General features: G+C 40.0%; 7 protein-coding genes and 3 non-coding genes across 10 annotated transcripts; 4 read left to right on the top strand and 6 right to left on the bottom strand.

Annotated features, from left to right (window-relative positions):
• Positions 1-310: 310 nt before the first annotated feature.
• On the top strand, positions 311-2548 carry NUP85 (Nup85p; the record flags this gene model as incomplete). Its single annotated transcript, XM_002499026.1, has 1 exon — positions 311-2548. The coding sequence occupies one exon, from the start codon at positions 311-313 to the stop codon at positions 2546-2548; it is 2238 nt and encodes a 745-aa protein (XP_002499071.1).
• Positions 2549-2687: 139 nt separating this feature from the next.
• Positions 2688-3170, bottom strand: VMA3 (H(+)-transporting V0 sector ATPase subunit c; the record flags this gene model as incomplete). The annotated part of the gene is made up of 1 exon (XM_002499025.1): positions 2688-3170. The coding sequence occupies one exon, from the start codon at positions 3168-3170 to the stop codon at positions 2688-2690; it is 483 nt and encodes a 160-aa protein (XP_002499070.1).
• A 200-nt stretch (positions 3171-3370) lies between these two features.
• Positions 3371-4405, bottom strand: POL32 (DNA polymerase delta subunit POL32; the record flags this gene model as incomplete). The annotated part of the gene is made up of 1 exon (XM_002499024.1): positions 3371-4405. One exon carries the CDS (start codon positions 4403-4405, stop codon positions 3371-3373), a length of 1035 nt encoding a protein of 344 aa, XP_002499069.1.
• Positions 4406-4667: 262 nt separating this feature from the next.
• On the top strand, positions 4668-5114 carry ZYRO0E02926g (uncharacterized protein; the record flags this gene model as incomplete). Its single annotated transcript, XM_002499023.1, has 1 exon — positions 4668-5114. One exon carries the CDS (start codon positions 4668-4670, stop codon positions 5112-5114), a length of 447 nt encoding a protein of 148 aa, XP_002499068.1.
• Positions 5115-5213: 99 nt separating this feature from the next.
• Positions 5214-5285, bottom strand: ZYRO0E02904r. Its single transcript has one exon. It is a non-coding gene; the product is annotated as a tRNA-Met (tRNA).
• Positions 5286-6351: 1066 nt separating this feature from the next.
• On the top strand, positions 6352-7596 carry SUA5 (threonylcarbamoyladenylate synthase; the record flags this gene model as incomplete). The annotated part of the gene is made up of 1 exon (XM_002499022.1): positions 6352-7596. One exon carries the CDS (start codon positions 6352-6354, stop codon positions 7594-7596), a length of 1245 nt encoding a protein of 414 aa, XP_002499067.1.
• Positions 7597-7807: 211 nt separating this feature from the next.
• Positions 7808-10639, bottom strand: PMR1 (Ca(2+)/Mn(2+)-transporting P-type ATPase PMR1; the record flags this gene model as incomplete). The annotated part of the gene is made up of 1 exon (XM_002499021.1): positions 7808-10639. The coding sequence occupies one exon, from the start codon at positions 10637-10639 to the stop codon at positions 7808-7810; it is 2832 nt and encodes a 943-aa protein (XP_002499066.1).
• A 707-nt stretch (positions 10640-11346) lies between these two features.
• On the bottom strand, positions 11347-14937 carry RPA135 (DNA-directed RNA polymerase I core subunit RPA135; the record flags this gene model as incomplete). The annotated part of the gene is made up of 1 exon (XM_002499020.1): positions 11347-14937. One exon carries the CDS (start codon positions 14935-14937, stop codon positions 11347-11349), a length of 3591 nt encoding a protein of 1196 aa, XP_002499065.1.
• Positions 14938-15127: 190 nt separating this feature from the next.
• On the top strand, positions 15128-15200 carry ZYRO0E02816r. Its single transcript has one exon. It is a non-coding gene; the product is annotated as a tRNA-Lys (tRNA).
• A 796-nt stretch (positions 15201-15996) lies between these two features.
• On the bottom strand, positions 15997-16069 carry ZYRO0E02794r. Its single transcript has one exon. It is a non-coding gene; the product is annotated as a tRNA-Lys (tRNA).
• Positions 16070-16447: the final 378 nt, after the last annotated feature.

The following is a 16447-nucleotide window of genomic DNA, read 5'->3' as shown; positions in this document are numbered from 1 at the left end:
AAAAGAAGGGCTATTGCTACTTTTTAGCGTATTATTGGTGTTGATAACCTGCGATGAGCTGTGATGAGCCGCTAATTTTCCATATTTTTTCAAATTTTCCAAGAGAACGTAAATCATCTACAAGTCACCTGATCACAAGGTCATGTGACTTGTTGAAATTTTAAAAGCTAAGAAATCTTTTCAGTACAAATCGATAAGTATACAGAATAAAGAGATGACATTGAACAGTGAGAATTGCCCTAAGTTTCCACTAGTGAGATCGGGTTTGGCCTCAATTGCATTCTTTAATTCAATCTCAGCTGTTTGAAATATGACGGTAGAAACGACCTCCGATAGCCAGAATCTACTGATGGATGTAGATACAATGGATTTCGTCATGGAAGGGAATACTGGGGATACCTATAGTGACGACGAAAACGAAACTTTTGATTACGATGAAGTTATCGATAGAGATCCGAAGAGTGGCGCACCAGTGATGTCCTTGAGTAAAAACAATGCACCCTTACCAACAAACGGTAAGGGAAAGCTAAAATACAAATTAGGCCCGCTTTCGAGCCAAAACATGGCTTATCTAGATGAATCCAACCAATATCAATTGCTCCCCGTGAAACTCGCCAGAGTCGACACTAGCGAAGAATACGTGCATTACGTGTCGAAACTCTTCGAGATCTACCGCGATTTAGGATACGATAGGGTGTATTCTGTCCCCACGATGGGTGTCATCAACACAACGGCGACCAAGGAACACGCCGCGGCAGTTAACCTGGCCACATCGGCTCTCGTCACAGAACTAGATTTCTTCATTGATTCCATAAAGGCCAAGAAAAATGCGTTAACGAGATTTTCCGAGTTAGAAGAGTGTCTTACGATTTTAAAATGCTTAAAAACCATCCATTTTACTTTGGATACACCTGAAGATGTCAGCGTTAGGGAGACGTTCATCACGAATTTAATAAACTGGATCAATCGTTCCGATGGGGAGCCCAATGAAGAGTATATCGAACAGGTGTTCGAGCCCACGGCTGACGGTAAGAAAGTGTTCGAGACATCGTTCTTTTGGAAGTTGTTGAACCAGCTGCTTCTCAGGGGACTGTTTGATCAGGCTCTTGGTTGTTTAGACAGATCGCAGATTATGGAGCATTTGAACAGCCAGTGTGAAATGTCTTCCAACGCCCTCCGTGATCTTGTTGCGCTTTTGAAGCAGTACCCAATGGATTCTACGGACTCCTTCAGAGAGTGGAAATCATTGGCTTTGGAGCTAGCACAGACATACAGTGGTTCGGATACCTCTGTGTCAGGAGAACTACGTGATTACATCGAAGACACGCTTTTCCTCGTGGGTGGTCACCAGTCTAAAATTTTGCATTATTCTACTACTTGGTACGAATCCTTCTGCGCATTGTTACTATATTATATCCCATCGTTAGAGTTGTCGGAAGAATACTTAGAGCTCAGTCTACAAAATCATCCCGTGGACGTCACTAGCGGTTGGGAACAAGCATGCGTAGATCTGATAAGGGGCAGGATCTATTCGATTCTACCCGTGTTGGAATCCCTCGACACATGCTCTGCTGCGTTTGCCGCTGCCTTGTGTGAGGCCAAGGGTCTATTAGAAAGAATCGTTGACGATATGGAGACGGACAGAGACGCCAGTTATGAAGGGCTTGAAGATCTCTTCTCCTACAGAAATGGTATGGCCTGTTACATGCTGAACAATTTTGCATTTGAACTATGTTCCCAAGGTGACAAAAGGCTATGGCCTATTGCCATTGGTCTAATTACTTTATCGCCCGTAAACAGCACGAGCGCTAAAAAGATGGCGATTGCAGAATTATTACCGCACTATCCATTCAAGACGAACGATGACATCGAGTGGATGTTAAGCATATTGGCCAAATGGAAACTGCCGCAAGTGGCCAAGGCCGTGTATGTTACGTTGGGTAACAAGCTACTTTACGAGAGTAATACCATCGAAGCTATGGCAAATTTCAGTAAGGCTGGTAAGTTTGAATGGGTAAAAAGATACTCTTGGATAATGTTTGAAGCTGCAGTAATGCAAGGGACTCCACTGGACGATGTGGTACTCAATGCCATCGTGGCTGACGAAGGAGACTCTATTGTTCCAGATGAAATTTTAAGCAGTTTGGTGACAAGCGCTATGAAGCAAACACTATCGCCATATGCTGTACTCTACAGATTTTATCAAGCGCAAACTTCTAATAATTGGTCGGAAGCATTAACTTTACTTTTAGCGCTTATAGAGTTTCCCTACTTACCTAACTGCTATTTGGTGATGTTGATGGCAAGATTCATGTATCCAATTTTCCTTGAAAATGACTCAAGGCATATTGATGAATCGACTATTCTACGTATAATGGAGTCACTCGAGAACAAATGGGATGATACAGATGCTAAATCGATAAACATCTATTCAACGATGTTGGAAGAGGGAATCATCAGACAAAATTCGATTCCTCCGGATCTAACAAGTTTCCTCAAACTAATTAGACAAAAGCTGAACCTCAAACTTTGTCAAGAGTTTATGTAATGTGTATTTGAGACCATTTCAGGCCACATTTTATTTTGCTAGTGGGAAATTAATATCTTACATAAAAAGGCTATGTATCCTCGGTAAGTAACTTTGAATTTTTAATATATTGGTGTACAATAGTTGAGCGTTCATCCCCTTAACAGACAACGTCTTGAGTGGCTCTAGCGTTTAGCAATAGCGCAACGATCAAACCGTAAAGACCCAAAACTTCTGCAAAAATCAAGATCAAAAGCATACCGACGAATAATCTTGGTTGTTGAGAGTTACCCCTAACACCAGCATCACCAACGATACCAATGGCAAAACCTGCCGCTAACCCACTCAGACCGACGGATAAACCTGCACCTAGTTGAATAAACCCTGTGAAAAGAGCTTGCTTTTGACCAAGTGAGTAAACAATCAGCACAGAAACGATCAACCCATAAATGGCAATAATACCTGCCATAATAACAGGAACAATGTTCTTAAACAACAAATCTGGTCTCAAGACACATGTAACGCAGATACCAATACCAGACTTAGCAGTACCATAGGCTGCACCGAATGATGTGAAAATGATGGCAGCAGCACATCCAATGGCACCAAAAAATGGAGCGTAGACTGGGCACAATTCACTCATATTGTATTATAATAGTTTCAGTTCTAAGAAAGACCTTCGACCTGTATCTCTGTGACCTCTATTGATTAGGCTTTGCAACATTAGAGCACCAATTTTGTTCTTATCCCTTTCATCTTGCGAGAGGCTTCCCAACGGAAGAAAAAAATCATCGGCCGGGTAACACGAAAGTATTCGAAATATTATACAGTTAAAATATTGAATTATTTAGACTTCTTGAAGAAGCTCTCCAAAGTTCCCTGGGTTTTCTTGCGTGGAGCTGGTTTCTTTGCTTGTTGGTGTGAAATCGGTGTAGAATTTCCGGGTCTTTTTCTCGACTGAGATGGAGTAGAAGTTGATGAATTGTTTGCCGGGCGATTTGTCACTATGTATCCATCTTCGTCCACGTATGAAGTGTCTTGTGGTTCCTGTTTCACTTTTGGTTGTTCGTCTTGGCTCTGACTTTGCTTTAGTAGTGATTCCTCTGCTGTACTGTCTAAGATTTCTTCCAATTCGTCCGGTTCTACCGTTGAAGTTGGTTTCTCACTTTCTTGTCGCTGGTTATCATCGTTTCCATCATCTTCATCACTATCGTCAACAAACATCTGGTTCAATTCTTTCATCTGGGCGTCGTTCTTGGATTTCTTTTCTTGTAATTCCTTTTCCCTTCTCTGTGCCAGTTCCTTCTGTCTTTGAGCCTCTTTAGCCTCTCTATCAGCTCTCATCTTGGCTAAAAGTGCAGTAGATTTTAGAGCACCATCTTTGGATTTTGCAGGTTGTTGCTGTTTCTTTGGCGGTACTGGCTTGGGCTTTTCATCCTTAGTTGTCTGAGGAACGGTTTTCGATCTGGCTGATGGCTTTGGTACTGCTTTAATGGTTGTTTCTTCCTCTACAGTCTTTGATCTAAGTTCAGGCAGTACTAGTTTATGGGGATTCAGTATAGAAAGGTATTCCCTTTGATCAACGGCTAGATTAACAGGTATAAATTCCTCCATAGGGTTAAATGCATAGATAAAACAATCAATCAGTGATTCTTGACTATCCACATGGTTCACATCGTGCACTACTTTTATCCTGTCCTTGTAGCAGCATACAATGATACAATTGTACTTCAGTGTCTTATTGGATCTGTAATAGGCATACATGGTTTTCTTGGCCCTGGAGGGACCAATGTGGAATTTGTGTATTAAGTCTGTGAAAAGTACAGGTTTCTCCTCGGTAAATAGCTTCTCATTGATAAATTCTATGGCTTCCTCCATAGTAGTGTCTATAGACTTTTCGGAATCACTTTCTATATGGTTTCTCTTATTTTATAGGAGTGGTGATGAGCTCTAAGTGATCATCGCGTCGCTAATTGATGAGAAACTCGATTGATGGACAACAAGGAAACATGGGAAATAAAGGATCAAAGTTTCCACCAAATGGATGAACCTCGTAGATTTGTAGATCAGAATTTTTTGTATATATATCGAACGGCTTGAATTTCAGGAAAGCGCTTCCCTCATACTGAGCAAAGCGGTAATGAGATTGACACTGATTTTAATTTTAACCCATCTGAGCATTTGCATGGCAGGGGCAAATAAATTGCCCAGCTTTGTTACTGACTTCTTGAACGGTGCAGAGAGTAATGGCAATTGGAATGAAGACACTGCTCAAAATTATGTAAACCAGTTGATCGAGAAACATGGCGCTAAAGTGCAAGAACAAATCAATCAAATTACTGAAGATGAAAAAGTTGCATATGCTCAATCTTTGCAAGAGGAAACTAAAGATTGTGGTAAAAGATGGCATGTCGGCGATGCGACATTGACTAAACTCGATAACAGTGTCATTGGGTCCGCCTTTAATAAACTGAGAGATAGTTTACCTTCGTGGGTATCATGGGATCAAACCAGTCTACAAGATTACGGAGTATATTTTTTCAGTGTCAGCGATACCAATATCTTCGAAGGTTTAGAAGAAGGATAATGGTAGTGGGAAAATATATGTACCTGATTTACATATATCGTAGATCTAGCATTGTATCATAAAAAATATGATTTATTCGATATATTCAAAAAAACAAATTAGCGCCGCTAGGTTTCGATCCTAGGACATCAGGGTTATGAGCCCTGCGCGCTTCCACTGCGCCACGGCGCTGTACTAATTTGTTGAAAGACTTTCTTTTAGCTGCGTACTATATCAAACTTTCTTATCATGTGATATGTATACCAAAAAAATATGGAAGAACTCATCAAGTACTGGTTTCCATATGTCTGATCGGCCCCACTTAACCCAACGATTGCCCTCTATTAAAATGCATCCACCGCTTTATATCTGTGCCTTGTGACACACGACAGTATTTCTGAAGTATCAGGGTTAAGCAGCCCTAACAAATGGCAAGTATTTTGGCCCCCAATCCCAAAGTGAACTTATCAGTCGTTCCCACGTTGGGGAATTTTTAGTCTTGACAGGAGCAGACTGCCAAACGGTATAGTACCGGTATTTTTGTATTAGATTATGCTTTTCGAGTGAGTTTCGAACCCAGGGTTTCTGACCTTGACATTAGTACAAAGAAATTAATAGTCCTTTAACGACTGCGCCACGGCGCCTATTTAGAAGAGAAATAGGCGGTCGCTTCCGCAAGGAGGACTATACCTCTTTACGATCATGTGATATGTAGCTTATATGACTTTTTCCTGGAAAAAATTTTTTTTTTCATCAGTATATAAAGGGCCCATCTTCAACCTTTCTACTCAAACAACTACAACTACTCTTCACTCTAAATCTTCTTAGCATTTAGGACAACAAGACAAAGTAGTGATTTCATCCATCAGTAGATGGATGAGAACTACTGCGACGATCTATAAGCAGTAGTGGTTTTGTTTGTAAATGATGATTGACCTTTTGAAGTTAAGCAAATAATAGGAAGTGCCGTGTGAGCAGTAGCTATGACCACAGCTCAAAGGTTACGTTTCTGCGACTGAGTACTGCAAAGCCACAATACTTCTTGATTGAATGATTACCGAAAAATCTTGCATTAATTCTCAATTGAACTTAGCGTTTATAGTATCAAAATCGATGTTCTTGGCGTCGTATGCGGTGAGTGAAACTTTTCAGGCTCATCTCAGCTCATCTCATCCCATCTCATCTCGTCTTAGCTTACGTTATATTGGCCCATCTCGCATATTAAAATGGATTTGGTCGAAGAAGGGGCCTTCAGCTGATGATCAAGAGGTTTATTTCCAAGATGTCCAACGTATTAGAAACTAAAATTCTTAAAGTTGATCCGGCTTCAATTCACTTCCCTGAAGATGCTCATTTAAACGGATCCCTTCCAACTATCACAGACCCAATAAGTGAAAAAAATCTGTTGGAGGCTGCCAAAATCATACGAGGTAACTTAGAACCGGTGGCATTCCCCACAGAGACAGTTTACGGTTTAGGTGGTAGTTCTTTAAGTGATGAAGCTGTGAAAAGCATATATAGGGCAAAGAATAGGCCTAGTGATAATCCCCTGATTACACACGTCTCATCAATTGATCAACTTAATAGAAAAATCTATCAGGAAAAGCACAGTTCTCTTTTCCAAAATATTCCAAACTCTTACCATCCTTTAATCTCCAAGTTATGGCCAGGTCCTTTAACAATCCTATTACCGGTACCACTAAAAACTAGTGCACTTTCCAAATTGACCACAGCTGACCAACCTACCTTTGCGGTACGTATACCTTCGAATCCAATTGCAAGAGCTCTGATTGCTCTAAGTGATACGCCTATAGCGGCGCCCTCTGCTAATGCTTCTACAAGACCATCACCAACAATGGCGTCACACGTCTACCACGATTTGAAAGGTAGGATTCCATTGATCTTGGATGGAGGTCCATGTAAAGTGGGTGTAGAAAGCACAGTGGTGGATGGACTCTCTAAGCCACCCCTGTTACTACGACCAGGTGGATTCACTTATGAACAGATTGTGGAGTTGGGCGGTCAAGATTGGAAGGATTGTAGAGTGGAACGTAGAAAAGTTGTGGCGGAAGGAGAGCAGGTAAGAACGCCAGGAATGAAATACAAGCATTATGCACCTTCTGCTAAAGTGATACTGTTGGTGCCTAAGCCTCAAAGGACGGATTCTGACAGAATCGAGGAATTGAAACGACTCATTTCACAAGAATTACAAAATGAAGATGCTAATACCATTAAAAAGCTTGCCATTTTGACAAGTTTGCATTTAGGAGCCACTGAAATTCAAGATTTGACTGTGGGTGACTCGAAGATTAAACCAATAGTGGTAAAATTAGGTAATACTGGTGAAGAAATACAGGCAAATTTATTTGCCGCTCTCCGCCAGGTGGATGAAATTGATAATGTGAACTTAATATTCGTGGAGGGCATTAGTGAAGATCGTGAAGGTTTGGCAATCATGAACAGATTGAGGAAGGCAGCTGGTGATCACTGCGTCTCTTTTTAAAAGAATTTTACAATAATTTATATTTTCTGTATATCAATAGTAAAGGTAATGTATTTGATAACCGCGGTTAAAGGTGGCTTGAAGTTTGGTGATGTTATTAAAGCGGTTTCTATCCTATTGGCTCGCTTCTTTTCCTTCTTCTTCTGTTGAATAGCAGATATAAAATTTGCTTTTTCTTCGAAGTCTGTTTTGTCTTTCATATTAACGCTGTTCAGACGTTAGAGTATAGATATGGATCGTTTAGAGCATTTCTTTTATTCCATAGCTTTCTCACTTCGTCGGCGATAAGTACTGTACTGCTGATAATCAACAAGAAAAATAGGTCGCCTAGTGACAAACTTTCTGTCTTAAACACTTGTTGGAAGAAGGGCACATAGATAGCGCACATTTGACCCAATAAGGAAAGCCCCACAGCATAATTGAACATTTTGTTGGCGAAAAGACCTGTTTCAAAAACGGATTTGGTGGCATGTCTACATGCCAATGCGTTAAACATGTCGAAGAATACAAAGCAGGTGAATGTCATAGTGGTATCCCTTGAGGTAACTTGCGAATCCTCTGCCATCTCTTTGATGAAAACGTAGACGGTCCCTATTATAATGACAAAGGCAGAAAGTGACAAACGTTTTAGCACCTCGTTAGTCAATATTTTATCAGTACGCTTTCTTGGAGGTTTCTTCATCACTTCATGATCCACAGGTTCCACACCTAGAGATTGAGCAGGTGGTCCATCCATTAAAATGTTGATCCAAAGAATTTGCATAGCATTGAGAGGATTAGGTAATTTGAAAGTGGTGGATAATGCTACTAGAGATAGGGCAGCGACAGAGGTAGACAATTGGAAGGTCAAGAAGTTTTGGATGTTGTTGAAAATACCTTTACCTTCTTCAATGGCAGTTAAGATGGTACTGAAATCATCATCTGTCAAAACCATGTCGGATGCTTCCTTAGCGACGTCTGTCCCCATGGTACCCATGGAAACACCGATATCAGCTAATTTCAAAGCAGGAGCATCGTTCACACCGTCACCAGTCATTGCAACAATATCACCTCTTTTCCTTAATGCGGAAACAATGTTCAATTTATGCTCTGGTGTAGCACGAGCAAACACACTAACATGGTCAATGACATTGGCCAACTGTTCCTCAGTCATCTCATTCAATTTTTCACCAGATAAAACCGATAATTCAGGATTGATGATAGGAATTCCTACTTCTCTAGCGATGTTGACAGCAGTATTTTCAGAGTCACCAGTAATCATAATGACGTGAACACCACCGCGAAGTAGTCTTTCGACGGCTGGTTTCACGGTAGGTCTTGGAGGATCGCTCATGGCAATCAACCCGGTGAAAGTTAATCCGCTGATAGAGTCCTCATCGACTTTATTCTTGCCATTGGGCAATTCAGCTTTAGCAAATGCTAAAGTACGTAAACCATCAGATGCTAAAGAGTTAGCTGTTTCAGTGATCAATTCCCTATGAGAATCCGACAATTTTTCGGGCTTGCCCTTTTTGTTCAAAAATGTACTACATTGTTCCAAAACTTTCTCAAATGCACCTTTCACATAAAGAGAACATTTTCCATCAAGGTCAATAAGTTGAACAGCCATAAATTTCTTCCTTGAATTGAAAGGAATTTCGTGTACCTTTTTAGTTTGGGATCTCAAATCCTGAAGCTCGAATTTGGACAAGTTTTCCAAGAGAGCAATATCTGTAGGGTTCCCTAAATGTTTACAATGCTCTTGAGAAAAAGACGCATTGTTACAAAAATTACTAACAGTTAAAGTTGCCTTCACATCTTCCGTCAAATAATTCCTGTAATTGGTACTTCTAGGCTTATCTAACACCAATGCATTTGATTTACTCTCCATACTGTCCAAGCACCAAATCTTAGAGACCGTCATATGATTTGATGTCAAAGTACCAGTCTTATCGGAACAAATCACATTGACAGATCCCAAAGTCTCCACACTTGGTAGTCTTCTAACAATAGCCTTACGCTTAGCCATTCTTAAAACACCCAATGCCAAAGTCACGGTTACAATGATGGGTAGACCTTCAGGAATAGCAGCTACCGCCAAAGAAACTGAAATTTGGAACATTTCCAGCCAAGATCTTCCCTGGAAAACACCAATTAAACAAATCAAACCGATGAGAATAAAACTGACTAGGGATAAATCCTTGCCCAATTTATCCATAGACATTTGTAGTGGGGTCTTTGGTTTTTCAATTGTACTCATCATTTCGAAGACAGATCCGAAGGAAGTATTTTTACCGGTACCAACAACGATACCTTTACCATGCCCTTCCTTAACCAATGTCCCCATGTATGCAATACAAGTTCTATCGGAAATAGGCACAATTGAGAACGGTTGATCATTGTAACTTTCCTTAGAGACTTCCTGAGAAGTCTTGTGTACTGGTTCCTGTTCACCAGTCAAGTTACTTTCGTCAATGGAAAGTCCCACAGATTCCACAATTCTAATGTCAGCAGGAATTCTATCACCAAATTTGAAATTGACCAAATCACCTGGTACCAGACCACTTGCAAGAACGTGAGATTCTTGACCACATCTAACTAAATGACATTCGGCAGGAACTAACCTATTAAGTGCCTCTAGTGATTTCTCAGATCTGTATTCCTGTACAAAGCCAACTGTAACCACAAACACGATGGCGAGCGTAATACTAACCGCGTCATCAATATTACCCATAATGAACGAAACTACAGCTGAACCTATTAGCAAAAGAATCAATGGATCTTCCACGAAATTCATTACAAATTTTCTCCATATACTTTCATTATCCTCTGAAACAACTTCGTTTACACCAAATTCTAACCTCCTTCGACTTGTCTCGGCGATAGAATCCAATCCAAACTCTGCGCTTGTCCTTAATTTATCAAGAGTTTCTTCCACTGTAAGCGTGCAGTATTCCAACGACGGATTGGGTTTAGAAAGTGCCTCGTTGGTGGCATCAAAGATCATCTCACTTTCATTATCAATTTCTGCTCCGATCCGGCTCTCGAAAGGATTTTCACTCATATTAATAAATCTTACGACAATAGATTATATTCTCCAATTTAATTCCCTATCTGCCCTCTTTTGTTGTATACAAGACTTTGCCAAGTATCAACTTTTGTTATCAACAGGCCTCTAAATCTGTTATCTTCAGGGATGATTAACGAACAACGGGCACACCAAATGACCAATTGAAATAATTAAGAGTCCTAAATTATTTCTTCTACGTGTGTCAAAGGGATTAGAGATAAATTTTCAACTATTCTTTATTGGAATTGGATCTTAATTTATTGAAACTATTATACCGTGTCGATATTGATATATGGCGTAGTCTTAATGGATCGATTTTTTTCTCGATTTTTGAAAAAAAAAGAAGAAAAAAGAAAAGTGATTGTCGAGTTTAGTCATGTGACGACATAGCCATCTTTGACATGTGATATTCACGTGATAATGGTGGAAGAATCGTAATACGCTAAATAACCATGAACAAGATATTATATTTCAATATAGTCTAATGTTTGTGTTGTTTCAATTATCTCTAGATCAGTTTAGGAATAGCTCATTCAGTTTTATAAAATTTTATAAATGTACAACGAAGTTCTTTCTATATATATTGACAGATATTATACAGCCCAATTATGAAAAATGCTACCTTTTATTTGAAGAAATAATCTTTTTTGAAAAAATCATGTTCTGTTTATCTTTCTTTCATTATATCTTTTGTCCCTCAATTAGCGTGGATCCACGTTGTAGCGCAGTCTTATACCCATGGCAGCTAGTTCAGAGTCCAAAAATTTGAGAACAAATGGGATGGCGACAGTGGTGGTTTCACCACCACCGACAAATTTATTGCCCTGACCATCTTCCCAGATGTGGGAATCATCGATAAAGACGTTATCAGAACCTTCGAATTTAGCCAATGTCTTCTTAGCTTCATCGAAATTGATTGCACAACGACGACAACGTAATGATGAAATAGAACCAATACGAGGTACACTCTGTTGAGTGGCCAATATGGACCCACACTCACGACAAACATTAGTTTGTGTGTAATCGGAAGAGTTGAGTAGACGGTCTTGTAATAGGAAAGAGGTACCGTGACCAATCAAGGCGTCTCTTTCCATTTCACCGACACGAATACCACCATGACGCTTTCTACCTTTAACGGGTTGCATTGTCAGACTATTGACAGGACCAGTAGAACGCACTTGGAATTTATCGTTAACCATGTGACGCAATCTTTGATAGTAGACAACACCGACGTAAATGTCAGCTCTTAATTCTTCACCACTAGCACCAGAGTACATAGGCTCGTTACCGTGGTAGTTGTAGCCTGATTTTAGCAATTGGTCACCAAAATAATCAGCAGGAGTGTCATTTTCATCAAACACCCATGGGGAGGCATCTTGGGCAACACCGTGAAGAGTACCCGCCTTACCAGCAAGAGATTCGACGAACATACCAATGGTCATACGAGAGGGGAAAGCATGTGGGTTAATGATAACATCTGGTTGAATACCGGTTTCACTGAAGGGCATATCAACAGTAGGCCATTTTCTGGAACAAACACCTTTTTGACCGTGTCTTGAAGAGAATTTATCACCAATTTGTGGGGTTCTTCTAATACGGTATTTAATGGAAACGGTTTGCAATTCTTGTAATTTGTTAGATTCGTCACCTATCAGATTAACTTCTTCAATGTAAGCAGGTTCTGTAGAATGGTAAGTCTTCACCTTAGTTCTGTTCAAGGTATCATCAAAATAGGCAACGATAGGGTCACCTTCTTCAACATAAGTGCCAATGAAGGGCAATCCATCTTCGTCCAACTTTTCTAGCCATTCTTTGGGCCATTCGTCATTACCAAAGCCAAAATGTTGAGAAATAGGGTCACCACGGCTTCTGTTCAAGGATAAGTCCACCTTTTCAGTCTTGTACATAGTACCATAGGCAAAACCTCTTTCGTCTGCAGATTTGTTGATAATCATGGCATCGTCCATATCGTAACCTGTGTAGGAAATAACGGCAACCACTGCATTAATACCGTTGGGGAAATTGTCCATACCATAATCATCGTATAGATTAGCCTTAACAACTGGCGTTTGACCGGATTGCAATCTGTACAATTTGTTATCAGATCTGTGACAAAGAGCTACACCAGGAGTACCCATGGTTTGTTTAGCCATTTGACATTGATACATATTTCTAGGAGATTGATTGAAATCAGAGAAAGGTGTTAAGTTGGCCAAAATGGATAAAATATTAGTTGGAGTGAATTCCACATGAGTATGCACATTATTTTGAAGTTCCTGTGGTGTAACCGCAATGTTCATGTAAACTTGTTCGAATGGACCCACGATATCTTCTTTGTCTAGAGGCAAGTAACGGACTGGACGCATCATTCTTGAATGACCACCAAAGATGTACAAACCTGGGTATTGACCTCTAGATGATAATGGAACATAACCAATTTCGAGATCTAATGGCAGTCCTGGTGTTTTACCTTCTACCTTCCAAAGTCTTAGAGTATCTGCAATAATTCTACCTTGTTCATGAGAGGTCCAACCAACGATTTTACCGTCAATTTGAACGCAACACAATGAGGGGCCGGCAGCAAACGCTTGAGATGCTGGGGATACACCGAGAGAATAAAGTATTGAAGGAATTTGGCTGACATCTGATTGTTTGGTGGAAATACGGCACTTGTGAGCAAAATGGTTTAACAAACCACAAGGAGCACCATCTGGAGTGTGGACAGGGCATAGGAACCCCCAAGATTCCGGTAGTAATTTTCTCACGGTAGTAGTCTTCAACTGAGCAAAAAATGAACCTCTGTGAACCATTCTGAAATGTGATATGAAACGGTAGAAATTAATCTTTTCTGCCACCACTGTATAACCAGAAACTTGTTGTAAATCAAGACCTGATTGAGAAACCAAGTTACCAGTGGATAAAAAGTATTGCATTTTGGAACCAATGTTGTCATTGACCCTCATAAGCACACGAGTCATATACTTACGATCTTTAAAGTTTGCAGGAATTCCTCTATTGATATCAGTCCTGATTTGAGCAATGATAGATTGCATGTATTCATCAACTTTTTCCTTTAGAATCATACCGTATAAGAATCCACCTAATAAGACTTCTTGATGTTGGGTAGCATCGGGATTGTCTGGGGAGCAAGCACCAGCGACTAGAGAATAAAGTTTTCTAATCATGAACAGCAATAAACGGCATTTATCTTCATTGGTATCACCGTTCAAATGAACTAGCACAATACGATGAAGAACTTCTTTACCAACATCCAAATCACTTTTATCTGGAGGAGCTTGAAAAACGATACGGAATTTGTCACCCAAATACTGTAGCACTTGAGTTCTATTACGCAACTGTGGGTAACGCTTTTTGAAACCTCTTAGAAGCAATTCTAAACGATCTGTCAAGAAAGAGTTGGACAAATCTGGACCAATGATCCCATCAAAAATTTCACGATCACTGATATCACATAATGCCTTTATGATCATGACCACTGGAATCAAATATTCGTTTTTCCTCCAAGAGAAACGGAATGTAACTTGACCATCATGCAAATAGTGTAAAACGTTAGTTTGCGATGTTTGATCTGGTCTTACAGACCTTATTTGAACACCAAATTGTGAGTAGGCGGCACCTCTATTGGCGAATGAAGGTCTAATAATGGCCATAGGATGGTTTCTACGTTGAACGATTAACATTCTAATTAATTTCTCAATACCGTTAATGATGAAATATCCACCAAATTCATCAGACTCTTCCTTGTGCTTCACTAGTTCGCTAGGAGGCATGTTATAGAGATGGCATCTGTTACTCTGCAACATGATCGGCACCGCACCACAGTCCCTCACTTCAGTGAAAGTCTCTTCACCGTTATTTACTTCCCATCTCAATTTAATAACAAGTTTACCTTTATAAGATGACAATCTTTGTCTTGCCTCACTGGGGAAAACTCTTCTTTCAACACCAGATGCTACACCATCGTTAAACATTGGTTTAGTGATTGATGCTTGTTCTACACTAACAGAAAGACGGTTACCCAATTGAATGCTATCGGAACGTTTACCATCAAAGATAACCTTCTCACCAATATCCTTAATACCTTGATTGAGAAGGCCACCTTCAGGTCCTTCAGTTAATGCATTAAATGAACCAATGTGAGGTTGGACAGCTTCATAAAGTAGAGGGTAAGCGGATTTATCCTTGGGAGGGTTTTGAAATCTCGATTCCCTTTCTAACGTACGAAAATGAGCTGTACGTGCAGCTGTTGGTGGCTTGATAACCTTACCCATCCTTACAGTCTCTGATCTTTAATCACATTCATTGTAAAGTAAGATGAGATGAGCTTTGAGATGAGATGATATTGTCAACTGAAAAAAAAATTTTCGATGCACTAATTACGGAGTTTGTTTACAATACACGTGTTCTCGCTTTATTCACTGGGGCGCTATGTTTTTCTAAGACCTCAACAGAAATTTAAGAGCCTTGCTGGCGCAATCGGTAGCGCGTGTGACTCTTAATCACAAGGTTAGGGGTTCGAGCCCCCTGCAGGGCTTAATTTTTTTCTACCAATTTGCAATGAAAACCTAATAGTAGGAAAAGAATACACCTGAAAATAACTGTGAATTGTGACTGTGAAACTTGAAGGGTCACTTACAAAGTTCCAACACTATCGTCCTGTAAACAACTGTTTAACTAGGAGGATCAGATATTATAGTATCCACTAAATTGACACATTTATACAGACGGTAAGACATGTGCTACAGAGTCACATGATACCTTATTGTAGAATCAAATAATTGAGAATGTAAGATCTTGCCAGTATAAAAGGTTCAAGGTATTTCGAGGTCGGTGAATGGACTACTCCTTCAAGCACTTATGTCATCAGACTGCTGTGAACAAAATATCTGCGGTCTTCTCGGCATTTGATGACGCATGTCGCTACTAGCAACATGCCGCGGACTCTACGGAAGACGTGTAGATCAAATAAGTGTCAATAAGATAGTCTAGCAGGGTATATGTTCCTTGATATCGACACGGGCACTTGGTGGAATTATTCAGATCTTGTATGTAAGGTTTATTTTTTAAAAAGAGCTTCTCATCTCTAAAACGTAAAAAACTGTCAAAGACGGAAGTGCGAAATGTACATAATAAAAGCTTATGTAGAGAACAAGTTCACCAGCGAGCACCTCATATATTCCATACACTCACTTGTAAATAAACCAAGTCAACCACTAAAATACAGAACACACACTTTAACATTGGAAATGAAATAGATAGACTATTTTCCAAAACCAAACCATTATCAGTATATCTCTGTATATGATATATATAAAAAATGAAAAAATAAAAGCCCTGCAGGGGGCTCGAACCCCTAACCTTGTGATTAAGAGTCACACGCGCTACCGATTGCGCCAGCAAGGCTCCTAATCTGAGATTCCGAAAAACTGTGGGAGCGGCAGGTCGCGTCAAAGAGGCACGTGAGACAGAGAAAGACCGAACACACACACACACACACACACACACACAAACCTCATTTTGTCTTCTTTACTTTATTATAATCAAAGCCAAATCTGGGAAAAATTAGCATTCATACACACTCCCCCATACTTTTCTTTTCTTCTACGCAAAGTGCATTTTCCTTATCGATTCGGTGATCTCCATTCTGATAACCGCCAACATAATTTTTTCTTCGGACAACACCGCGCGGAGACAACCGAGGCATGGAAACTGATGATGATAATCAGTTCTTAGAAAGGATTTGATATGAATCAATAACAATGAGTGTTGATAAAGAGAAAA

Source organism: Zygosaccharomyces rouxii (assembly GCF_000026365.1).
Source record: "Zygosaccharomyces rouxii strain CBS732 chromosome E complete sequence".
NCBI lineage: Eukaryota > Fungi > Ascomycota > Saccharomycetes > Saccharomycetales > Saccharomycetaceae > Zygosaccharomyces > Zygosaccharomyces rouxii.
This window is presented reverse-complemented; position numbering and strand designations above follow the sequence as displayed.